We start from the raw sequence: 25,033 nt of genomic DNA, 5'->3' as shown, positions 1-25,033 counted from the left end.
GCAGGGAGCTCGTAAAGTCACCTGCCCCCCAGAAGTACTATAGACCCTCCTGCCTCTCAACATCTCAAAGCCGGTTCTTAGATATTGTTACAAGTTTCAGGGTAACCACCTGAGTTTGAGGGAGAGGGGCTTTTTCCCAGGGAAAGGAAATAAAGCGATTAAAAGTTCTGTGAGTACATTTTGTAAATAATGGCCCCTATCAACGGGACCAGATGGGATGGGGAGCAGATAGAATGGCGCCATGGCTGATTCCAGAACCAGACATGATGATAAATTACTTCATCCCCCTCATGACCTTATCTTTTCTAATTGCCCAACCAGTAGCACCCACTACTCTTACTCCCTTAGTTTCCATGACTACATATTTTTCCCTATGAAGTCTGTACTCGTGAGATGCCCAGGGAGCCAGGCCTTTGAGCGATAGCTTGCCTGTGTCTCCGGGATTTGCAACTCTCTCATAAACCTTACTTTCTTTGCCGCAAAACCTGCACATATCTCTTCTTTGGCTTAGACGTGCACAGGCAGATGGATCCCTTTTTTTTTTTTGTCTCAATAAGAAAGTGCTTACTATGTGCCAGGTCCCATGCAAAATGCTAGGGAAAAGCGGTAAAAAGCAGATGCGGTCTCTGCCCTCAAAGAGGTGACAGTCAAGGCAGGAAGCAAATATTAGGAAAGTCATAATCAAGCAGAGCTTCAGGTAGGGAAAGACTGCGTGCACTGCTCAAACATTTCATTCTTTTCCTCAATTGGTAATCGAATACCAATGCATAAATGTTGTTCATGTCCTACATTAGCGGAGGAAACACATATTTGCTAAATTCAATGCCTGCTAAGTGCATGAAAAAAATAAACAGAGAAGCATCTTCAGGGAACAGTGCCTCACAGCTGACAGGGCGGGCGTATAAACTAGCAAAGGCAAGGATGCACTTGGACTGAGGGTTCAAGGAGGAGGCCATCCAATCTTGTCAGCCTCTGGTTTAAAACCTTCCTGTGTGCTGTTTGTAGTCACTCCCTGTTCCCAGCCCCAGCCCCAGGCAACCACTAATCTGCTTTCTGTCTCGGCAGATTTGCCTTTTACAGACATTTAATACAAATAAAAGCACTCTACAGAACTTTCAAGGGGTGATGAAAAGGTCCTAAAAGTGGACCAAGGTGATACTGAGATATTTCTATACATTTATTTGTACACTTAAAACAGGCAAAGTTTATGGTATGTAAATTATACCTCAATAAAACTGTTTAAAAAAAAAAAAACTTGCAGTGGCTTCCTGTTTTACTTGGGCGGAAATCCAAATTTATTTGTCTAAAGCCTTGCAGGATCTGGCTGGGCCTGGCCCTCCCACCTCCACCCTCCCCTCACTCTGCTCACCTCCCAGGCTGCTTTCCTGTCACCTAGCTCTGCTGTGCCCGCTGCCTGCAAGGCTCTGGTCCTGTAGTGACCTCACCTTTAGAAACAATAGGTTAAGGATAAGACATGGTACGTGCTAACCGCCATGTCTCACTTCTAGTTAGTTATCTGCTAAAAATTTATTAACTAAAGGGATTTACTGGCCGGATCACTGCCTATAGGTACAAAATATTTTAACAATGATGCATTCTGCTTCTGTACCCCTGCTTGCTTACCCACCTCTTAGTTATCAGTTAATGAATGGAGGAGATATAGTCTTTTGTGTAAAGATTAAGGATGTGGGGGATGGGATCGAGGGCTTAAAACCTTTGTGCCCCTGAGTCTCGGGGCTGCTCCTTTGCAAGGACAGCCGCCGGCTAATAAACTGTCTCTTGGATTAGAGCACTCGAGTTGGGCCTGGTTATTTCGGTCACAACAGTCCCCCACTCCCTCCAGCTGTCCCTTCTTTCCTATCCTGTATGTCTTCATCTAAATGGGTTTACAGAGGCCATCCCGATCTCTCTCCGTCCTGCTTCTTCTTCCGGGCTCTCACCATGCCTGTATCATTTGGTATCTATTTCCCCCATTAAAATATAAGCTCCAGGAGGGCATGGCTGGTCTGTTTCATCAGCGAGGAATCCACACATGATGGTGGAACCCAGAGCATGCTAAGAGGGGACCAAGTATTCCAGATGAAGAGTAGATGTGAGTGAAGGAGAAACCCCTGAGCCAGATCGCTGGTTTGGCTAGAACTGTGGATTTGGGCTTAATAAAAAATAAACTGAGGCTTATTTAAAATTTTAAAAGATTATCTGAGCAAAAATTGATTCAGATCGGGCAGCGTCAAACCAAAGTGGATAGGAGCACTCCCCTGACAAGAGCCAGAGAAGACTCCTGAAGAGGAAGTAGGGAAGCAAAGAAAATTGATTGGCTGTAGCTGAAAGCCTAGTTAGCTGTTTATGATTGGCTGTCCTTAGCATTTTGATTTCCTAACGTAGAGGCATTTATACAGGTTAACATTTTGGTTTGTTTACTTTGTAGGCAGCCACAGCAGACTAATGACATCCTTGTTTAATTAATGGTAAGAGACTGCTTAGTTCAAATGAAGAATTTATGTGGCATTTATGTACTTAGAACAACTTGGCAAAGGAGTGACAAGCATTAAAGTAGGGAGAAGACCAAATGTCAGAGACTGCCTGCCACCTGCCAACTCCTAATTGACATGGAAAAAAAAGGACTTCGGAAGCTGGGAAGTTGGCGGCAGGCCTTGGCTTGTTTGCTGACGGTTTTTGGCAGGCTGAATATAAGGATCAAAAAAACACAATCCCTTCGTATCAATATATTTGCGTAAGGCCAGGTCATTTAATCCCCAAAAGAAGCAGTCATTTTGACTGTGGTTAACTTAAGTGAACTAACTTTGGTCTCCCCACAGGCCTCAGAGCACTCATGGGTCATTTGAGGTCACCCATTAGTTCAGAAATTAAGGTGTCAACAGGGCTGTGTGTTCTCTGAAGCCTTGAGAGGAAAAATCCTCTCTCCTGACTTCTGGTGGTTGCCAGCAATCCTTGACGTTCCTTGGCTTGTAGACGCATCACTCCAGTTTCTGCCTCTCTCTTCACATGGCTGTCTTCCCTCTATCTTTCTGTGTGTCTCTTCTCTCATCAGGACACCAATCAGACCGGATTTGGGGCCCACCCTACCCCAGTATCACCTCACTTTAACTAATCACATCCACAAAGATCCAACTTCCAAAGAAGGTCACATTCTGAGGTGCTGGGAAGTTTGTGAATTTTGAGAGACACTATCCAACCTAGTATACTCACCCTGATTGGCTCTTAGGGGCGGTGGCTCAAAGAAAGACCTGAATTCAAGCAATAATCATGCTGCCCGTGTTATGGAAAATCCCAAAAGCTTCAAAAATCAGACCAGCGAAAATCCAAGTAGTAACCCAGAGAGAAAGAGAACTCAGTTGTATTACGCTGGCAGTCCCAGAAGAACTAGTGCTCTGAAAACCTGGGCGCAGAGCTTAGGGGCAATTTCACTTTTATATCCACGTTGTTACAGTTGGCACGGGCTGATTTATAGACCCCTGAAATTGCTATGGGCTGCAAGCAGTTATAGAGCATGGGATTTTCTAACAAGCACTAAAGCAATACATCTTAAAGGGAGGGGATACATCTGTTTAAACACTAAAAGCAATATATCTTAAGGGGAGGGTGAGCTCTCAGTTGACTCTGAGATCTTTGGCCTATGCAGCAAGCATGTTTACAGAAGCAGAACAAAGGACTGATTAGAAATGTTGGCCATTTAAGTGGGAAACTCCTCTTCACCTGTAGACAGAAAGTGTTTAGGTTGGCCTCAAGTACCCGTGGCACCAAAGGCCAATCCAGACTTGTGCTGTCTCCTGGCCTATGCATTGCATGGACACCAACAGGCTGCCTAACCCTGGATACTGCCCTAGACCAGAGGCCTGAAGAGAAGTATCCTCTCAAAGGAAGCTTGAAGCACATGCTACAAGTCCAGCTTCATGGGCTTCCAACCTGTGCAGGTGCACAGGGTCCACTCACAGAGGAGTCTCATGCTTGCTTTCACACTCTGCACTTGCCATCTTTAAATTCTTAATATTTTAACAAGGATTCCTGCAAATTATGTAGCTGACCTGCCTGTCCTCTTCTGAGATGTCAGGCTCATTAAAGACAAAGAAAGGCTGAGGAACTGTTCCAGATTCAGGGAGACCAAAGAGACATGACAACTAAATACAGCTCCTGGACTGGCTCCTGGATGTGGGGGAAATAGCTATAAAAGGACTGTTAAAAAACAAAATTAAACTGCATAAATTTGAGGGTCTAATTAGCTTTATTCACTGATTCACAAATTGGGCAGCATCCCACCTAGCAATTAAAAAAGAATTCCAAGGAGCTATATGGAAGGCTTTTATAGGCAGACGGGGGGAAAAAGAGTGAATTGTTTCAGGCAAGATCACCTCCTTCAAGGGGTGAAAGGTGTCTATCAGACAGGTGTCGATGTAAGAAGTCCACACCTGTAGAGAATTTTTATAAACAATTTATTTGAGCCAGAGGAAACCCCTGGAAGCAGGATCTCAACAGACTGACAAAAACGCTTCAGAGAATAACAGTTCGCAATCTCTTTTATGCATTTGTGATTAAAGATGGATTGAAGGAAGATAACATGAAGGTGTAAGAAAGCAAAGCAGGGACTGGAGTACAGACTAGTTAAGATTATGTGTTCTCTTGAGGGTGGTTATGCTTTAGAAGGAGGGGCCTAAGAGGGGGCACTTCAAAGGTGGGTGTGTTAACCTAGATGCACAGAAACGATGGGTAGGGCTTGCTTAAGGCAAAGATAAGCCTTTTACTAAAGTAGTTATATGCCTGAGGGACAGTCTATGGGCTGTCTATGACTTGCCCAATTAGGATTTTGTAATAAGCATACTATGTAAGGTTACTTTCTGGAAAACCCCTTTTTTGTCCACACACATTACCTCTGTAGTGCTGGCCAGGGAATTCCAGACTGACATGTTAAGATTACCTTCCTAGGAGAGGCCGAAACTACAGTTGGGTTAGGTATTAAGTCTCCGTTTGGCGACCTCAGGTGTAGCACAAGGGACTCCATTTTGGGCCTGTCGTCTCTTTTTTAATGGGACATGATAGGGACACTTGACAATATTCGAATGTGAACTGTGGCTCACTTAATAGAACTCTATCAATAGAAAATGTCCTGATTTTACTTGACCTGTGCTTATGTGCTTATGCTCTTGTTGGTAGACACTATATATAGTGAAGTATTGCGGTGAAGGATAAAGATGTATGCAACACAGCTAAACATAGTTCAGAAAAAAATATGTATGAATAAGTACAAAAAAAACCTGTAGGTTTGAAATTACATCAATATAAAAAGCTCCTGCCACTCCCCCAGCGCCACGCCCTTCCCCTAAAAGCACGGTAAATGACAGGCCGAGATCCTCCCCTATCAGAGATCCAAAAGGTAGCAATTGTCAAAACTGAAAGCTGCCACCAGAGGTCTTGAGTAACGTGGGTCGAACCCACGTGACCGGAGGCTCGAGTCCAACATGGCGGCCTCCATGGGATGCTGGCTTCTGTTTTTCCTTTCGCTGCTCAGCTTCTTCTGGGAGGCGTCCGGCGGCTTCGGTTGGGGGTGAGTACAGCTCCCGGGGTGTGAGCCTGGTTCGGGGGTCCCCCGACCCGGGGCACAACCCTCCGAGCTTACGGCCTCTCCAACCCTGCAGGCCCTCCCTCGACGATGACTTGCTGCTGCCGTACTCCGGCATGCGCGCGCGCTCCGCCCGGGACTGCGCGAGGGTGCGCACTGGCAGCCTAGAACACGAGAGCTGGCCGCCTTCCCCCGCGACCCCCGGCACCCGCGGCCCCGCGGTGCGCACCTTCGTCTCGCACTTCGCGGACCGTGCGGTGACTGGCCACCTGACGCGGGCCGCCGAGCCCCTACGCACCTTCTCGGTGCTGGAACCCGGCGGGCCGGGCGGTTGCGCGTCGAGGCGCCGCGCCACGGTGGAGGAGACGGTGCGGGCGGCCGGCTGCAGCGTCGCCCAGAATGGCGGCTTCTTCCGCATGGACACGGGCGAGTGCTTGGGGAACGTGGTGAGCGACGGGCAGCGGGTGAGCAGCGCCGGGGGGCTGCAGAACGCGCAGTTCGGGATCCGCCGCGACGGGACTCTGGTCACAGGGTGAGGAGGCAGGAAGCCCCGTAACTGTCGAGGGCAGAAAGCCTGAGATTCGGGATGTAGCCATGCGACTGTGTTCAAGTCACCTCACTAAACTTAGCTTCCGTTTCCTCGTCTGCAAAATGGAGATAGTAATACCCTCCTTGCAAGGTTTATTCGTCATCCTCTGTCATTGAGAGTTGCTTTGTGTCAGGAAATGCTGCGCACTGGGGATATATATAGCAGTGAACACGCACACACAGCCTCTACCTTCGCGGACTTCTCTCATTAGTAAAAAACAGAAATAAAAGTCAGGGAAATAAGAAAAAATAAAATTGTGTGTGTGTAGCAAAGCAATGAACAAGGTGAACCTCTTGTAAATAGAGTTGATTTTAGGGAGTGTCGTCAGGAAAGGCTTGAGAAGATGACCTTTGAGTTGAAACTTGAAGTTTAATCACAAGTTAACCAGGGTTGGAACTGGAGGAAAAGCATTGCAGTCAAAAGTAACAGCAAGCACTAAGGCTCAGAGGTGCATAGGAACTCGGTGTGTACCAGAGACCGAAGGAATGAGCAGAGAATCAGGATGACAGTACTGACTATGGTTATTTAAAAGCTTGCTCTAAACCTGGCTGGAGACTAGGCTGGTGGGGCCATAGTAGAAGCAAGGAGATCAGTGAAGAGCTGTACAGACATCCCGTGGTAGTTTGGCCAGAGTTTCAGCCTGGGAAATTGAAGGCCATAGATGAACATTGAGATCTGTTAGGGATGGTTGTTTTTATTAAGTGTAGTCTACCTTGTAGACTGTTTAAGGCTGCTCAGGATCAAGACCGGTCAGGTTCCTGGGGCAGAAAGAGGAATCAATCAAGCAGCCAGGCTGTTGAGGGTGCAGTAGGAAAGAAACCCCACTATCTGCAGCTGCCCCCCATAGGTAAGTGCACCTCACACCTTCCCTTTGTCCAGGTACCTGACTGAAGAGGAAGTGTTGGACACTAAGAATCCATTTGTGCAGCTGCTGAGTGGAGTTGTGTGGCTGATTCGCAATGGAAGTGTCTACATCAACGAGAGCCAGGCGGCCGAGTGTGAAGAGACACAGGAGACAGGTGGGGCCGGGTGGCAACAGCCCTTCTGTGAACCAGTGGGGTCCTGTGGAAAGGCTTTCAACAAGTACTGTTCTGGGTACCGGGAATCAGAGATTAAGACAGATAAGGTGCTTGTTCAATATATAAGAGAGAAAATAGATACATAGTGGGCTAAAAGAAGTGGTAGGTGCTAAGAAAATTAAAGTTCGGGGTAAGGGGGTAGGTGGAGGAAAGGAGCTATGGGCAAGAAATAGAGAAGTGCTGCTAAGATGCGTCACCCAGGAGCTTGATGTAAATGCAGAACTTCAGGCCCGCGTCAGACCTACAGGATCAGAGTCCCTGGGGGTGAGGCCCAAGGTTGTGTGTTTTAACAAGCCGCCTGGGTGATTTTGATGGACACTCAAGTTTTGAGAACCACATTGGAATGTGGAATACTGGAGCAGGGAAGTACACCATGGCCCTAATGTGGAAATGGACTATTTTGGACTAAGCAGTCAGGGATGGCCTCATAAGGGGGTGATTTAGATCGGAAGGAGGAAGCCACGGGGAGAGCTGGGGAGAAGTACAGTCCAGCTAGAGGAAACAGAGAGCTGCTGCAGGGTAGTGAGAGGGGAGCCCCAGGAGATGAGCTACTAAGAGCAGGCCATGATGGTCATGCCGGGCCTTGGTAAGGTGTTTGAATTTTGTTCTAAGAACAATGGAAGCCATAAGAGGGTTTTCACCTGGAGGCTGACATTACTTGATTTACACTTAACCCTTTGGCTACTATGTGGACACTAACTGGGATGGGGCAGGGGGAAGTCAAGGAAACACTGGACGGTGTGGCCTGGAAGGTGGTGTTGGACTGAGGAAGTGTCAGGCAGAGCCGTGAAGCCCTCCCAAAGGGCCACTGATCACCCAGGCTGCTTCTCCTTCAGGTTCCTTCAGCAAATTTGTGAATGTGATATCGGCCAGGACGGCTGTGGGCCACGACCGGAAGGGGCAGCTGGTGCTCTTCCATGCAGACGGGCAAACAGAGCAGCGGGGGTGAGTGCTGGAAACCAGAGCCTGTGAGCCTGGGCTGAGTCCTACTCTGAAGAACTCGAACCCAGACAGCTGTCCTTCTGACCCCCAGCAGTTGCCTGGGGATGTTCTTACCCATCTGTCCCCCGCCTTTCAACAGGAAGAGGGTCCCTAGATCTGTCCTACTTCTAAGAACTCTTATTCCTCCACACACATCCTCTCAGTCTCCCCAGCTTAGGCCTCCTCCCTCCTGAGCTCCAGTTGGGGTAAAAGAAAATGATCACAAAGTTATCAGGGAGAAGACCTCAGTTCCAGTCCCGTCTTGGCTATCTGCCAGCTCTATGGCCATAGACAGGTTAGTCACTCACCCTCTCAGACGCAGTTCCCTCCTCTGTAAAGAGAGCGTATTAATTTGCTGTTGCTGCATAACAAATTCCCACCCATTTGTCAGATCATCGTTGTGTAGGTAAGGAATCTGGAGGGCTCACTGGGCTATGTATGTGTTTAGGACATCCCACAAAGTCAAACTGTTGGCCAGGCAGGGTGCTTACCTGGAACTTCTGGGAAAGAATCCTCTTCCCAACTCATTCGGGTTGTCGGCAGAATGCAGTTCCTTGTAGTTGTAGGACTGAAGTCTGTGTGTCCTTGTTGGCTTTCAGCTGGAGCCTCGGCTCCTAAGGCCACTCACATTCCTCCTCATGTGTACCCTCCCCATCTTCAAGCCAGCAGAGGTGTGTCGAATCCTTCTGATTCCCTTATGTTTCCAATCTCTCACTTCCTTTTCCGCCACCAGCCAAAGAAAGTTCTCTGCTTTTAAGGGCTCTTGCGATTCCACTGGGCCTACCCAGATAATCCAGGCCAGTGCCCCGATTCGTGGACAGTGCCCCGATTCGTGGACATTACCCACGTAATGTAATTGTGGGGTTGGGAATTACTGACAGCCACGTAATGTAACATAAGCACAGGAGTGATCTCATATACACAGCTTGTAGGGATTAGGACAAGACATCTTTGGGGGGCCATTTAAAAATTTGCCTGCCACTATGGGCATGATATTGTCCACCATGGAAAGTAAGAAGAATTAAACTGGAAATGGTGGTGGGCACAGTCAACATCACTGCCCCTGTGCCGCAGCGTTAACCTGTGGGAGATGGCAGAGTTCCTGCTGAAACAGGATGTAGTCAATGCCATCAACCTGGATGGAGGAGGCTCCGCCACCTTCGTGCTCAGTGGAACCTTGTCCAGTTACCCATCAGATCACTGGTAAGCATATCAGAGCCCTCTTCTTGAGGTCCAAGTTCAGGCTTGTCCCCAACTGTCTCATTCAACAAATATTGAGTACTTACTCTGTGTCAGGCTCTGGGGATTCAGCAGTGAACAGGAAGAACTGAGATCCCTGCCTCTCGTTCTTACAGGAAGTATGCATAGTGTACCAGTGCTACTTAAGTTGGTGACAGGAAGTTGATTGGTCAGAAAAAACCTCTCAGGATAATGAAGCATGAGCCGAAATCTGAAGGAAGAGGAGGTGGCTAAGCAGGGGCATAGGAGAGCCTTCTGGCAGCAAGAACAGCATCTGCAAAGGCCCTGGGGTCGGAGGGATTGTGGGGTTGGGAATTACTTATAAAAGTCTGGAGATGGGACAGTGGAGAGAGAGGCAGCTCTCATGAGCTACTGTAGGGAGTTGGAGAGGCTGGCTGAAGATGGCCAGCACTGCAGCGTCTCTTCAAACGCTGTCCCCTTGCAGCCAGGACAACATGTGGCGCTGTCCTCGAAGTGTGTCCACTGTGGTGTGTGTGCATGAGCCCCGCTGCCAGCCTCCGGATTGCAGTGGCCATGGGACCTGCGTGGAGGGGCACTGTCAGTGCACGGGGCACTTCTGGCGGGGTGCCGCCTGCAACGAGCTGGACTGCGGCCCCTCCAACTGCAGCCAGCACGGACTCTGCACAGAGAGTGAGTGAGGGCTCTGGGGAGTCAGCTCTGACCTGGGCTCCCAGCTCTCCCTGCCGGGCCCTGCCTGGACCCTCACCTGACCTTCTCGGTCTTGTCTTGGCAGCCGGCTGCCGCTGCGAAGCTGGATGGACAGGGTCCAACTGCAGTGAAGGTAAAAGCCACCAGGCCAGTCCCTCCCCAGCCCCTGGGCACATGGGGAGAGGGTGAGTGTGGCAGCTGCCTTCATCCTTGCTTCCTGGTCTGCACATCGCTTGCCTCTTGTCTCCCGCTCTCACCTCACGTGTAAATCACTGCATTAATGTCCTGGGGCTGCTGCAACAAATTCCCAAAACTGGGCAGCTTAAACCAACAGAAATCTCTTACAGTTGGAGGCCAGAACTCCAAAATCAAGGTGTCAGCAAAGTCATGCTCCCTCTGTATCGTCTAGGGGAGGCTCCTTCCTGCCTCTTTCAGCTCCTGGTGGCTCCCTGTGTGTTCAGTCTCTCTCTTTGATCTCTTTTTACAAGGACCCCTGATCACTGGATTTAGGGCCCACTCTTAATCCAAGATGATCTCATCCTGAGATCCTTAATTATATCTGCAAAGACCCTATTTTCAAATAAGCCCGTTCACAGGTTTTAGGATTACGACATATCTTTTGAGGGGACACAATTCAGCCCACTACAACCATTCACTGCTTAAACCCTTCAGTGGCTTTTGCATTAAGTAAAAACCTGAATTCTTTCTTGTGACCTGCCAGGCCCCAGGTGCTCCAGCACCTCCACACGCACTATGCTCCCCTCTGCTCCTCTTCTCCAAGTCTCAGCCTAATGTCATATCCTCAGAGACCTCCCTGCCTCACCTCCACAGTGGTTTGCTGCTGCCATGAGGTCATGTCCCTGCGGTGCTTGTCCTCACTTGTTACTTAGATGTTTGCTTTCTGGCTTCCTGGCCGCCTGCCCTCCTGGACTGGAAGCTTCATGAGGGACAGCCTCAGGGCCTGGCACAGTCTCAGTAACTGTTGGGAGAATATGTGAGCCTAAAGGCCGCTCGGGGTGGCTGAGGTCCATTCACAACCCTGCTGGCCACAGCCTGGGAGGGACAGGGACAGTTTTGCAAAGACCTCCCTTCCCCCATCCCAGCTTGCAGCAATGGCTCCTTTGGCGAGGACTGTGCCAAGAAGTGCCAGTGTCAGAATGGAGCAGCCTGTGACCTGGCTCAGGGGACCTGCACCTGTCCCCCTGGCTTCACTGGAGACACCTGTGTTCAGGGTAAGCTGGGTAGGCCCCTGAGTCGGCCAGGCGGGAACACCACCCAGGGCACCTCCAGGGTCTGGCCTGGGGGAGTGTGGCGGGGTCCCTTTCCTTTAGCCGGGCTCTGCACATACTTGGGGCCCATCCTGTCAGTGCAGAGAGGGGCCCTACCACCGAGGCCCCCACCCATATCTTCCCATCTCCTCTCTGCAGAATGTCCCCTCGGCTGGCACGGGCCAGGCTGTCAGAAACCTTGCGAATGTGAACACCAGTGTCCCTGTGACCCCCAGACTGGCAGTTGCAATCTCACCTGGGCACCCACCTTGAACAGCATCCTCTCCCAAGGTACAGCTCCTTCCAAGCCCCCTAGGGGCAGGAGAGGGCAGACCTACTCCGTCCCTACCCCTCAGCCTCACCCTGATGTCTTACAGCAAAGCAGTGTCTCCCGCCATCTGAAGTCACCCTGCAGACGGGAGAACTCTCCCTTCTCACCGGGTAGGTGTTTTGGGAGGACCTGGGGCAGTGATGGGAAGAGGAGTCCCCTTCCCTCCACCTGGGAGGTGTGGCTTTTGCTCAGGGACTGGGCGAGACTAGCAGAAGGCAGCTAGGCATCCAGGTAACATTTCTCTGACATAAGCACAGGGAGTGTCACAGCTGACACTCTCAGGGAGATGGTGAGAAGGAGCCTGGACACTCTCAGGGAGATGGTGAGAAGGAGCCTGGTTACCACCCCAGTGGGAGTCGAGGGGGCAGGCGTGGACTTGGCCAGGACACTCAGGACGTGTCTTCGCAGCTCTTGGTGCAGAGGCACCAGGCTTGGAGTAATTGGCATCATTTCCCAGGCATCTCTGCGCTCAGGCCTTGTGTTGGCAGCTTTACTTTCTAATGCAGTGGGTCTCAAACTTGACTTTAGAGACGAGGGTATATTAAAAGAGTGCTGGGCACCACTCCGGGACTTCCTGCCTTGGGAGGTCTGGGGTGGAGCCATGAACCTGCATTCCAGGTGATGCCGACACAGATGGTCTTGGGACTGGCTTTGAGAACCTCGCTTCTCATGGTTCTCACCTCCCATAGCCAGGCCTGCGCTGCCCTACCCCAGCCCCCTTCTGGGGATGGGAACCAGGTATGGGTATGAATGAAGAGCCCTCCGGGGTTGTCCTAGAAGCAACACGTGGGAGCTCATCAGTAATGCAGTTGCCAGGTCCTCCCTGGAGGTCCTGACCCTGTGTGCCTGGGTGGGGTGAGGCCTGGAGAAAGCTGGAAATGTGCTTTGAAAATACACCAGAGCAGGGACAGTGGCTCCAGGAGCTTCACGCCCTGGCCTGAAACTCAAACTCCTCAGGGGTGAGACTTTGAGCCACCACCCTTCTCCCACCCTCCCCAACCCCAACCCCCACCACATTGCAGACCTTGAACCTATTGGCATCCGGGGAAAGGGAGCAGTGGGGGGCTGACGGGCATAGCTACAAGCCCAGCCCCCGGCAAGCTTCTGCTTTCCACTTTTGTGTTGAGGTCTTCAGCTAAAGATTCACAGGAATGAAAAAAGATCATTAAAAGACCCTCACCCTGTCTCTTTATTTCCTGCCTTGGAAGAAGGGTTCTCCCTGCTCCATCTGTTTCGAGGGCCCAGCCTCAATTGTCATAGTCCTCTGAAGCACAGGGTGCAAACTGCTGTCTCCCAGGAATGGGTTAGGTCTTCTGAGTGTGTTTGCACAATTTCACAGTTTTAAAGATTTATTAGCAGCATCTGAAAATCAGGAACATTTATGTAAAACCCTTTTTACTCATGGTTTCTCTTGAAATATGAGAGAATGTGGCAGCACCGGCTACATCCCACGTAGCCACTGTCCTCGGTGCTCCCTGAACATGGGTCTGGAGTAGGTCCCAGCCCCACCTGGCCCATTTGCTCCTTGACAGTCCCCATGTGGTCTCTGGAAGCCCCTACTCCCTGCCCCTGTTCTGGGTGGAGTGAAGTGAGGGGAGGAAGGAATGTCCCTCCAGCACTCCCCTAGCTTCAAATCGGCCCAACAACCCCCGCTTGGGGTTTCTCTCCTGCCCCCAGGACCACCTGGCTGGCCCTTACCCTGGCCCTGGTTTTCCTTCTGCTGATCAGCACAGTGGTGAACGTATCTTTGCTGCTCGGCTCCAGAGCAGAGCGGAGCCGGCATCTGGATGGGGCCTACGTCTACCACCCACTGCAGGAGATGAATGGTGAGCTCCTAGCCACCGAGAAGGAGCAGTCAGGGGACATTCACAACCCCTTCAAGGACTGAAGTCTCCAGCTCTCCGTCATGGCCTGTTCTGGAGGCTCGTTTCAACGCGATCTGACTTCTGCAGGGGGAGTCCAAGGCCTCTGTCCACATGGGTGGTCTCGGCCCCAGTGCCAAGCCAAGCTTCTGATAGCATCTGTGCCTTGGCCCCTCACCTGGCTGTCTACCATGGCACTTGCAACCTGAGCAATACAGTGCTCCCTGGAGGAGACTGCTTCCTTCCCTGCCTGCCTGTGTCTGCTGCCCAGTGAGGCCTGTCCCCTGGGGGCCTGCACCCCTGCCAAAGAATCTCTGGCCTCCTGAGGCAAGCCCTGCTAACGAACGGAACCCACCATGACCGCGTCATGACCAAGTGGCAGAGTCCAGCCAGCCCTCTTGGAGAGGGGTGGTTGAAGGAGATGATGGCCACATCAGGGGACCGAACCCTTTTCTACAGACCTTATCACCGAATTTGCCAATGAAAATTCTATTTCCTGTCACAGGAAGCAACTTAGAAGGAATGGGGGTACGAAATCATGTTTACAAGGTTTCTATTTTGTCGTCCTGCCGCTGAGGGTTTTTATACCACTTAAATTAAAGGAGCCCCCAGGTGGAGCCTGAATTTGGAATCATGGACTTCCGGGTGCTCCTGGGTCTTACCAGGTGGGGCTACTTAACCTGAATCAGAAGTCGTGAACAGGCAGCCCAGAGCACCTCCAACTCCCTGATGGTTTTTGTTTAATCAGGGGTTTCTTACTTTAATGTGTACCTGAGTCACCTGGAGATCTTATTAAAATGCAGATTATGGCCTGGGGCTGAGAATTTAAGTCTTAACAAACTCCCAGGTGGTGCTGAGGCTGCTGGTGCTAGGACCATGCAGACCATGCTTTGAGCGGAAAAGGTTTAGTGCACACTGCACTTTAATGAAATTTAAATTATAGCCTGTGTTTCAAAAGATTAACCACTCCAGGTTTCTGGTTTCACTTTAAGAGAGCTAGCGGCCCCAGCTGATGCCCTCACTAGGCAACAACTTTCCGGAGCTGAGGATGTACAGCCAGCTCCCTCCACCCCCACCCCCGCCCCGCCCCAACCTTCTCCAGTTCATCGCAGCCCCAGCAACTGACTCCCCTTCCCTATGGCCTGACAGCTCTGATTCAGGGTAGCTTGTGGCCACTCTTTCTTCAAGAGGTGCCTGGCAGCTCGCCCCCTCACCGCATGAATATGTATCACACTGTTAGCTGTTCTGGTGGGGGAGGTGCTGCAGCTTTCAACAGATCCTCACATAGACCTATGCACATGATGGACTGCGTGTTTGTGTTCCCCCAAATTCATGTTGAGTCTCTCACCCCCCAATGTAGTGAGGCCTTTATTTTAGTGAAGGTTACATGAGGTCGTGAGTGGTGCCCTCATGATGGAATTAGCACCTTAATAATGGGAAAGACTGGAGTACAACCTCTCTACAAGGAAGAAGCCACGTGAGCACACAGCGAGACGGACGCTGTCAACAAGCCAGGAAGCAGGCCCTCTCCAAGAACCGAATGTGCCAGCACCTTGATCTTGGACTTCCAGCCTCTTAGAACTGTGAGAGATGAGTGTCTGTTGTTTGTAAGCCATTTAGTCTGTGGTATTTGTCATAGCAGCCCAAGCAGACTAAGACACGGTAAATTGTAATAGCTATCTACTGCTGCCTAATCAATCAGCCCAAAACTTGGTGACTTTAAACAAGTTACTGCTTATGGAAAATTATTATTTTTCATGATTCTAGGGTCAACTGGGTGGTTTTGTTGATCTGGGCTAGGATCAGTGATTTCAGCAGGGCCAGCTGGGGGCCGATCTGGGACCCACAGCTGAGAATGTAGCTGTTTTCTTGTAGTGTCTTGTTCCCCAGGGGGCCGGCTCAGGGTTGAGGTCAAGGTAGAGACAGGGATCCTTGCCCACTGGGCCACTAAAGGTTTTACCTCCTCACTCAGCCCATCTCCTGGTTTGCAACCCAGGTTGGAGGGAGGAGAAGGATGGCAACAGGGCATTCTCAGTGTATCTGGGAACTTAGGGACAGTCACGTGTTTGAGGAACCAGCCAAGTGCTACATGTTTTTATTTCCTCCTGGAAATGGAAGCAACCAAGTTCCCGTGTTCCTCCCGGAAGCTTGTGTTTCAACTCCACCTGGAAGGTTCATTTTGTATTTCGCTTTCTTTAAATGCACCAAGTGGCCCCAGGCTGCTTTGATGTTTGGGTCCCAGCGATCAAGGGTAGGACATAGTGACAAGAGCTCAGACAAGTTCCCAGGCACCTCAGGATCACTTTGGCATATTCCTAAGACAGTTCCCAAGCCTGGCTGCAGGTCGGAATGTATTCTCCAGGAGTGTTCTGTGATTGCAGACTTCTGACCCCATCCCAGACCCACTCAGTCAGAATCTTGGGTGGAGGGTCCAGGAATCTACAGGGAGCCCCCACCCCACCCCATCCAGGGTCTTGAGGCAACAGGCTGTGGAAACCCTTGGCCTGAAAGCTGCCCTCTGCAAAAGGCGTCTCTATCTGTCCTTGGCGGGGGCTGGCAGCTGAGTTGGAAAGTTGCAGTTTGGTGCAGAGGCTTCTGGTTTCCAGGCCCAAGGAGCACTGCAGTACCTGAAGAGGGCTCGTCATGATGTGCTGGAGGAGCCCCTGGTTCAGTGACTGGGACACGTTTGCCTTCCCTGTGGCCCCAAGGATTTTTAGTTTTTCATAGGGGTATCCATTATTTTTGTCCAACATCCAGTCCCTCTTAGTAACCACCCCACCTGAGGCTGGGTCCTCCTAGCAGCAAAACTTGAGACAAGAATGTAAGAGCAGGTAGTGTATTTTGGAGGTGACCCTGAGAAGCCCTGGGTTGGGGAGAAAGAAGGGCAGCCCGTACACAGTGCATTGGTGAGCAGCTCCCAATGTGGGCAGCCGGGCTTACCCCATTGGGGCCTCAGTAGCAAGCACCTGTGCCACCCATGGGCAGGGGAAGCTGTCAGGTTTATCAGCCCACACTCACTCCTCTTGGGTTGAGGGCTGCTCCTGGAGGTTAACTCCTGGCACTTCCACTCTGCACTATACTGGCAAACATGCTTGAGGTAGCCATCGGAGAGAAACTTGCAGTTTTCTTGTATCCAGATGCCCTCCACGCTAATGAAGGGAAGCGGGGAGGGCATCAAGAGCTGCAACCCCAAATCTCCATCAGTTTGCCTTTGGGGTACTCCCTGTCCCCCATTCTCCATCCTTGTGGTTTGGCTGGTAACATCCTCTTCCTCTAAGTCCAGGTGGCAACTATGAATGGTTCAGAAACAGGCATATGTTTCAGTTGGCCAATCAGAGCCCACCCTGGAACTTCTAGAACTGGGGGAAAGAAACTGTCCAGATTTTCCAGCCTCCATGGTGTGGGCCACAGGGAGCAGGAGAGTAGAACCAATACGGACAACTGAACCAGGAGAGAAAGGGGATAGCTTTTGAGCCCCTGGATTCAGCTGTACCTGAAGCCATATTTAGATCAATAAATCCCCATTTTTGCTTGAGGCAGAACTCTATTGGATTTCTGGGTCTCTGGCAACCCAGAGTCTGACACTCATAATTCCAGGGAAGGCACATTTTAGACTAAGGCATTTGCTGAGCTTAGATGGAACATGCAGCAGGGGGGCAGAAAAATGTTCAAGATTCTAATACTACCTTTGGTAGTAGGGGGACACGTGTGACACAAATATACAAGAGCTAAAGTCATGAAGCTTTAGGATTGGAAGTTGGGGATTAACATGAATCAGTTATGACAGTACAAGAGCCCCCTCCCCACCTCGTGATAGTGACGGAAGACCCCTGGGCACAGAACATGGACCAGAAGTCCTGATGGCCTGACTTGGAACCCTGAGAGTTCTGTGTGCTGGGCAGTTACCATGGTGACACATATCTCAGCTGCTGGGATGCTCTTTATAAAACTTTAGCATCAGGAAAGACTCCTCAAAAATGTTCCAATTCTGGGGTCAGTGAGCGGGCTTTTGAGGGCTCTGAGGAGGAGCCCTGAAACTGAAGAGGCATTCTAGTGTGATGCCTATGGCTTTCAACAGATTCTCAAAGGGGTCTGTCTCAGAAAAATCTTGGCTCTAGAAACCTTTTAAGTGAGAGGGTTCAAATTGTGCTTCCTGGGGACCTACGTTCCTCAGAAATGCCTTGCTGGCATGGAGTAGGGGGCGGAATGAAGGGAGGGGAAGGTAAATGGGCTGTGGAAAAAGCCACAGCTGCATCCGACATTCCTGGGAGCCACCCAGGGCCTTTTACTCTTTCCAGCTTCTTCCATGCCCCACCCAAACTCCCACTGCTAGTGCTCTGAGACTCACCTCCATGGAGTCCCCAGAGGTGTCTGCCTTGGATGCAGGCCCTGGCCTCAGAGGGAGAATTGGTCCCAGAGGAAGCCTCTGGGCCACAGGGAGCCCCCAGTGTATTCTGCACTCTCCAGGCCCAAACCCCAGGGGGCTCCCCAGGAAGGTGATTCTGCCGAGACAGACGTCAGCAGTGATCTGAGGTGCAGACCTGATCCCAGCTTGCCCACCCCAGGGAACTCTGTCTTTCTCAACATGCTACACTCATGAGTCAGCTGCCTGTTCCTTTGAGAGTCACCCCTAGTTCCAGAGAAATCCATGGAAAGGTCACAGAGAATGAGCGAATACACTGTACTGAGGCAGGCCAAGGGCTGCTTCCTCTACCTAGATGAGATGTGTTGAGCAGATCTGGGTAACAGGAGCTGGTGTAAACATGTAGCCTAAACTGTAACACGAACCCACCTCCTCTGCTTCCTAAGTGACAGTCCTTGGCCTGCTCCAAAACGAGGTAGCCTTTTCAGAATCCCATGATGTCTGTGGCAGCCAGCACCCCTGCCGTGTCCCGAGGGAGCTCACAGGAAGGACAGGCGGTGCCCTGAACAGGGCCCCTGCCCTTTTCTGACATCAGGACGGTGGCTGTTCTCAGACACAATGCTAAGACTTGGGTAAAACCCTAGGGTACAGGGCAGAGTGGCCCAGGAAGATGGACAGCATGGCCCTCACCTTCATCTGGATACCTGGCAAGTAGAATCCAGGAACCTACCCCCAAGATAACAAGTCAGCAGTGCTAAGCGGGCCCCAGGGGTCTGTCTGCATTTAATACCATCGATAAACTGCATGTACATCTGTTTATGTGCTATATGCACAGGCAGCAGGTTAATAAAGTCCCCCAAAATTTATGTCTACCCATAACTTCCTAATGTGGCTTTACTTGGAAGAAGGGTCTTTGCAGATGTAATTAGTTAAGGACCTCGAGTGGGCCTTAAAACCAATGGCTAGTGTCCTAATAAAAAGAAGAGACACACAGGGGAGAAGGAAAAATAGAGGTTGACACTGGACTGAGGCATTAACAAGCCCAGGAGCACCAGGAGCCACGAGAAGCTGGAAGAGGCAAGAAGGATTCGCCCCTGGATCCTGCCAAGCCTTAATTTTAGGCTTCTGGATTCCAGAACTGGGAGAGGATCCATCTCTGTTTAAGCCACCCAGTTTGTGATAATTTGTTACAGTGGCTCCAGGAAACTAATACAGTATATCTGTGCTTTATATATTTAAAAATGTGATTTTTTTTTATGCTGCCTAGCCCCAAGAACCAGTTTGCAACCCCTGACGGTGACATCACCCCCACTGAGAAGTCTCTAGAAACTTAGAAACAGGAGCTGGGTAATTCTTGAACCAGCCAAGGGAAACCTCCACAGTTTTAGGAAGTAGAGAAGAGAGGTATGTCCAAATCTAAAACATTTAATGCTTCTGGCTTGGAGCAAATGATCAGGCTAACAAGAAACACAGTGTTCTACTGGCTGAAACAGACTGTGTGGAAAAGACTTATACTATTTGTACTGAACAATTCGTGTTACAGGGAGAGAAATTCCAGAGTGCAGAGTGGGAAAAAAGCCCCACACTCCCCTCATTCTGTGGAGACACCATTCTGACTGGTGCTCTTCCCCGTGGGTGGATTTGCCCAGAAAACACGAGCAGTTTCTAAAAGAGAAAGTCAGAGGGAGACGATAGGCCGACACCCACTTTCCTCTGGATGCACATGGTGCCGAGCCGTCTGTCCCATGAAAAACAGCAGCAGGCGTCCTCAGTAAGCCATCTGCAGTCTTTGGGTGAGAAGCATTCAGTAACCAGAATGACTGCTGACTTTTCTCCCATGCTTTTCCGCGAAGTGTGTGCTGGGTTGTAGACGTTACACTCTTTCGTTTCATCCCATTACGACTCAATGAGTGAGGTAGGCACAGCTGTCCCCGTTTCACAGATGAGGGAACTGAGGCACAGAGAGGTGAAGTCACCTGCTGGAGGTTTACACATCGAGGGGAAGGATGGTTGGGGCTCGAACCCCACCTCATCTAAATGTTAAGACCGAGGCCTAAACCCAGGGCCTGGGCAGGTCCTATTGCGAGTGGGTTGTTTCTGTCCTGGTCACAATAGGTTAATGAACAAGATAGATAAGGAAGCCAAGCCAAGGAGCTCCCAGCCCAGGGGTCCAGGGAAATTTAGAAGCCAAGAGCTCAGCAGCCCTTCCTTGGATTTTTAATTTCAAGCCTCAGAGGTAAGAAAAATGGCGTATTGATTGATGATATTCCAACATAGGCCCCAAAGACCTCCAGCACAAAAGGAGAACCGCAGCAGACACCACCGTCCATGACCACCTGCTGCTTCTGTGGCCCAGCTCCCCTTGCCCTTTAGCAGTTAGCCTTCCCCCATGCCGCCGTGGCTTCCCGTGGGGATATCGATCACAGGGCCCCAAGCCCCTTGGCTAATATATCCACAGGAGTGAGCATGTGACTTGTGCTGGGTCAGTCATAACTTTCTTTGGCTTTCTATTTAAAATGGAAAGACACTCTCTCAGCCTTAGAGATGGTGAGCACTGTGGTTGTAAGCTATGGGCTGCCGGCAGCCACTTCTCATCAGATGGAGGAGAGGATGAGGCCCGTGTGCCAAGACATTCAGAGCCAAGAGGCCTGGGAAAGGCCAAGAAGATGAGCACATGAGCCTGAGGACAGTGGGCTCCTGGATCCAGCCATACCTGAAACAAGACCCATCCTCAGCTATCCCAGTTATGGGAATCAGGGAATTCCCTTTGTTGCTTAAGCCAGTTTTGAGCTGGGGCTTTCTTGGGGGAGGGAGAGAGAGAGAAAGGGAAATTGAGAGAGGGAACAAGCTCTCAAGGGAAGAGCTAAGCAGGCCTGAGGCCCCTCATTCCACCTGTAAAAGCTGGACTGCTGATGGCAGACCCTCCTCTCTCGAATCAGCAGATCTAGGTTTCAGTTGTCAAAAGCCATTTCTAACCCCAAGTCAAAGGCTTCTCCTTCCTTCACTGGGTGTTAGTCCTAGACAGTAAGTGTGCAGGGAGTGCCAGGGCAGCTTACCCCAAAACGCTTCTAGGATAACACCTAGTTTTTAGAGGGAAGCTAAAAATTCATCTAAAGATAGCCGACAGTGTTACAAATTGCTCTTAGCAATAAATGCCTGGTGACATGGGAACAATTAGTTTTGAGAATGTTTCTGATCACCCTCCCTCTGTCTCTCCTGCACATGTGTGCACACACAACTTGATGCAGGATGCAGTATTGGATTTTGTTCCTATACCTGAGAAGCAAACAAAAAACCCACGGAGGTGGGCGAGGCTCCCTCCCTGCAGGGAGAAGGATGTCTCCTTTTGGCTCCAGGTTTGGGATTGAGGTTCATAGGGAAGAGAGCTTGCTCTCCTTGCTGTGTCGGTCCAAGCCTGGATGAAGGCGATGATCCCTGTGGTTATAAACCCAGCCCTTGGGCAAGGCCCAGCAACTCTGTCAGCCAGAGACCACCCCCAGCTGTAAGCAAGGCTATGAGATAAAAGTAATGTCCAGCCTCTGGGCCCCAGATTGGAGCCCAGGCAGCCTGCCAAGTCATTTCGGTGAGGTCCAATGCAAGCGAGTGATGTGGACTAGGCCTGGGCCGACAGAGAGGGGTGGGGACTGGTGTGGCCCCATCCAGGGTAACTGTTTGTCACCTTTATGAGGCAATAGTGGTTGCATTTTACCAACTCTCCTAAGTGCCTAAGGGAAGCCAGAAATCTTGATTTCTAGATGAAATGCCCCACGTTTAAAATCCCCCTATAAACAAAAATACTAAAGGCAGGCCAGATTAGACTGCAGGCTGCTACTTGGTGACCTCTGACCTGTTGCCTTTTTGGAGGCCCAGGGGAGGAAAAAAGAAATGTCTGTAGGCCCCAAGGAGACCCCAAACTCTCCTATGCTCGGGGAAAGTACTGGAGCTGGTTCTAGGGGTCAGATTGGACCCAGGATAGATGCAACAAAATCACAGCCTCCACCCCACAGAGATATCCTGATGCCATGTTGAGGTCCTGGATCTAGCCTCACCTGAAGCAAGCCCTGCTGGACGGGCCTGTTACCCACACCCATGAATGGTTACCCTTTTATGTAGGCTTCTTAACGACCAAAAAAGTCATAATGAAAGAACTCCCAGGAGAGAAAGAGACCTCCAGAGGGGTATAAAGGCAGCTGGAGCTGCTTCGTCACTGCCTAGAACTTAGCAGAAACCCTGTGCCTTCCCACCCTCTTCAAGTCGGTGTTAGGCCTTCCAAGCCAAGCGATAGGAAAATGGATTTCAAGTCCAGGGCAGGCTGCTCCCTACAGAAAGCAGAGCCTGTAACTCATATAACTGCTCACTGTACCTCTCTTGGGATATAGGACTTCGCTATGGAATCAGATGCTGTGGTGAACACCTGTCATTTCTGCCTGCCCAGTATTCTTTCCTCCTTCTTCTGGGGGGGACCTCAATATTCCTAGAGGCCCCTTGTGCTTTTCAGACTAGGTGGTTGGCTCCAGGGACAAGCATACGATCCAGGCTGGCCAATCAACAACTGCACCCCAATCTCCCCACACAGTGATTGGTCCAGATTCGACACAGGACCCTGCTGGCCAATCGGGGTTTTCCCTTCTCCAGAAACCACGATTGGATCTGAAAGGGCATGGGGCCCAGGCAGGCTGATTAGGCTCATTTTGGGAGGTTGGAGGAACTTTGGGAGAAAGAGGCTCTCTCTGCAGGAGAGAGGGAAAGAGCCCCATGGCAATGGGGAAGGCACCTGAGATGGAGGCCGTCCTAGGGAAAGCAGAGGCAGCAGTAAAAGGAAGGATGAGCTCGATGACAACCCTGAGCCCCCAGGCCAGGCACACCTGAAGGTAGTCCACCCACTCCTTGGCTTTTCATTATAGGAAGCCCAAAGGAGATGGTTCTAACTTAGAGCTCCTGCCACATGCAGGCCATGAGCTGATTACTGCCGTCAGCTCCAAAGACCCTGCGTTTGGCAGCATCCTGACCCAGGCAGCAGCCCACATGGTCCCAGGTCTCACAGCAAGATGGCTTCTGTTTGTAGACACTTTCAGACACTGGAGGCGAGTGTGCTGCCTCTCAGGGCTCCATCCTGGCTATCTGGAGACCAGGGAGCTGCTGTGGGACTGGCCGGAGGAGGACAAGGAGGTGGCAGCGCTGAGCTGGGAGAAGCCGCTGGTGCAGGATTCCAGGCTGGACATGGAGCCCCTGGGGAGGAAGGGAGCAGCACAAATGTTACCTTTTGGTGGAGACGCAGCCCTGGGGCCCATGCAGCAGTGGAAAAGCTGGTGATGCTGCAAATGAGGCCCAGGGGCCTTGCACAGGGCTGCTAATCACCCCAACAACAGAGGGCAAGTGCAGAGTGAAAAGCAGGTGAGGCCATGATGAGAAATGAAGCTCCACCCATTTCCCTACACCCCTGTACCCATGAGCAGAGCCTAGCCTGCCACAAACTATTCAGGGGTTTCCCTGACCTGGGGACCCAGCATGGCCCAGAGAGCATCCCACAGCCTGGGGAGTCCTCAGCTCCATCTCCAGCCTCAGCCCCCATCTCCTTTCAGCTCCTCTGACGCCCACCTCCCCTTTCCTGAGACCTTAGCATGTCTGTGCCTCCTACACACTTTGTCTTGTTAACTCCCGCTCCAAACTTCAGAGCTTGGAACACTATGCTTCCTGGAGACCTAGATGTCTGTTTCCTTCTCTAAATTAGGAAAATTTTCAGCCATTATTTCTTCAAATAAGCTTTATGCCCCTTTATCTCTCTCTTTTCCTTCTGGGATCCCTATTACATGAATGTTAGCGTGTTCGATGTTGTCCCAGGAGATCTTTCCGCGATGACGGACCTGTTTTCTCTCTGTGCTGTCCACTGAGGTGTAAAGTTAGGCTGTTCATTTAGGATTTTTCCTGTTTCTTGAGGTAGGCCCAAATAGCTATGAACGTCCCCCTCTTAGAACTGCTTTCGATGCGTCCCATAGGTTTTGGAAATTGTGCTTTAATCCCCGTTTGTCTCCAGGTATTTCTTGATTTCCTGTTTGGTTTCCTCTTTGATCCATTGATTGTTTAGTAGCATGTTGTTTAGTCTCCACGTTTGTTTTTTCCAGTTTTCTTGCAGTTGATTTCTAGTTTCACACTGTTGTGGTTGGAATAGATGCTTGCTACGGTTTCAGTCTTCTGGAATTTATTGAGACTTATTTTGTGGCCTAATATGGGATTAGTCTTAGAGAATGTTCCCCGTGCACTTGAAAAGAATGTCTATTCAGCAGTTTTGGATGAAATGTTCTATAAATATTAAACCAATCTATTCTAACGTGATATTTAAGGCCATTGTTTCTGTATTGATTTTCTGTCCGGAAGATCTATCTATTGAGTTAAATTGGGTATTAAAGTCCCTTACTATCATTGTATTACTATCAATTTCTCCCTTTATGTCTGTTAATATTTGCTTTATATATTTAGGTGCTCCTATGTTGGGTGAGTAGATATTTACCATTCTTATATCCTCTTCTTGGGTTGACCCCTTTATCATTATGCAATGCCCTTGTCTCTTTTTAGTCTTTATTTTAAAGTCTTATCTGATATGAGTATTGCTACCCCAACTTTCTTTTTATTTCTATTTGCATGGAATATCTTTTTCCATCTCTTCACTTTCAGTCTGTGTGTGTCTTTTGATCTGAAACGAGTCCCTGGTAGGCAGCATACAAATGGGTCTTTTTTAAAATCAATTCTGCAAACCTATGTCTTTCAATTAGAGCATTTTGTCCATTTACATTTAAAGTAATTATTGATAGATATGTATTTATTGTCATTTTGTTCTCTTTTTTTTTGGTTGTTTTTGTAGTTCTCTGTTCCTTTCTTCTCTTGATCTCTCTCCTTTTCAGTTTACTGATTTTCTTTAGCGTTTTGTTTGGGTTCCTGTTTATTTTTTGTGCATTTTTTTCTTTTTGTAGGTTTGTGGTTACCATAAGTTGTCTATGTGTGTGTGTATACACACAGCTGGACTGGGCTCCAGGCTTGGCAGCCCAGTGTGTGTGCACCATAGCATCTTGGTTTTGCTTG

General features: G+C 50.1%; 2 protein-coding genes across 5 annotated transcripts in view; one reads left to right on the top strand and one right to left on the bottom strand.

The window, feature by feature from the left end:
- The first annotated feature begins 5,420 nt into the window (after positions 1–5,420).
- On the top strand, positions 5,421–15,338 carry NAGPA (N-acetylglucosamine-1-phosphodiester alpha-N-acetylglucosaminidase). Of its 4 annotated transcripts, none has more exons than XR_005657834.1 (11): positions 5,421–5,560; positions 5,652–6,107; positions 7,044–7,183; positions 8,080–8,188; positions 9,299–9,427; positions 9,909–10,114; positions 10,218–10,265; positions 11,236–11,364; positions 11,560–11,691; positions 11,778–11,899; positions 12,101–12,906. XR_005657834.1 is itself a non-coding variant. In XM_039885282.1 (11 exons), exons 1-11 carry the CDS (start codon positions 5,475–5,477, stop codon positions 13,617–13,619), a joined length of 1,710 nt encoding a protein of 569 aa, XP_039741216.1. In that variant the 5' UTR covers positions 5,421–5,474; the 3' UTR covers positions 13,620–15,338. The 4 variants fall into 4 exon arrangements, 3 of the variants coding, with proteins under 3 accessions (XP_039741216.1, XP_039741218.1, XP_039741217.1); XM_039885282.1 differs by lacking the exon at positions 12,101–12,906 and adding an exon at positions 13,409–15,338 and having other exon boundaries at positions 11,778–11,841; XM_039885284.1 differs by lacking the exons at positions 9,299–9,427; positions 12,101–12,906 and adding an exon at positions 13,409–15,338 and having other exon boundaries at positions 11,778–11,841.
- Positions 15,339–22,982: 7,644 nt separating this feature from the next.
- The window catches only part of SEC14L5 (SEC14 like lipid binding 5), a 42,574-nt gene continuing 40,523 nt past the window's right edge, over positions 22,983–25,033 (bottom strand). Inside the window, exon 16 of the mRNA XM_039885281.1 lies at positions 22,983–23,185. Within this exon, the coding sequence (XP_039741215.1) occupies positions 23,074–23,185 (112 nt within the window). The 3' untranslated portion in view covers positions 22,983–23,073. The remainder of the gene's footprint in view (positions 23,186–25,033) is intronic.

The sequence above is a fragment of the Pteropus medius genome, unplaced genomic scaffold, assembly GCF_902729225.1.
Source record: "Pteropus medius unplaced genomic scaffold, Ma_sr-lr_union100, whole genome shotgun sequence".
In the NCBI taxonomy this organism is placed as follows: domain Eukaryota; kingdom Metazoa; phylum Chordata; class Mammalia; order Chiroptera; family Pteropodidae; genus Pteropus; species Pteropus medius.
The sequence above is the reverse complement of the archived record's forward strand: the minus strand, read 5'-3'. Positions and strand labels throughout refer to the sequence as shown.

What these genes read in the sequence shown, in the direction of transcription:
- NAGPA (XM_039885282.1), top strand. Translation starts at nt 5,475, where the DNA reads ATGGCGGCCTCCATGGGATGCTGGCTTCTGTTTTTCCTTTCGCTGCTC. An exon ending in AGTTACCCATCAGATCACTG is followed by an intron (nt 9,428 to 9,908) that starts GTAAGCATATCA and finishes GTCCCCTTGCAG; the next exon opens with CCAGGACAACATGTGGCGCT. An exon ending in AGGGTCCAACTGCAGTGAAG is followed by an intron (nt 10,266 to 11,235) that starts GTAAAAGCCACC and finishes CCCCCATCCCAG; the next exon opens with CTTGCAGCAATGGCTCCTTT.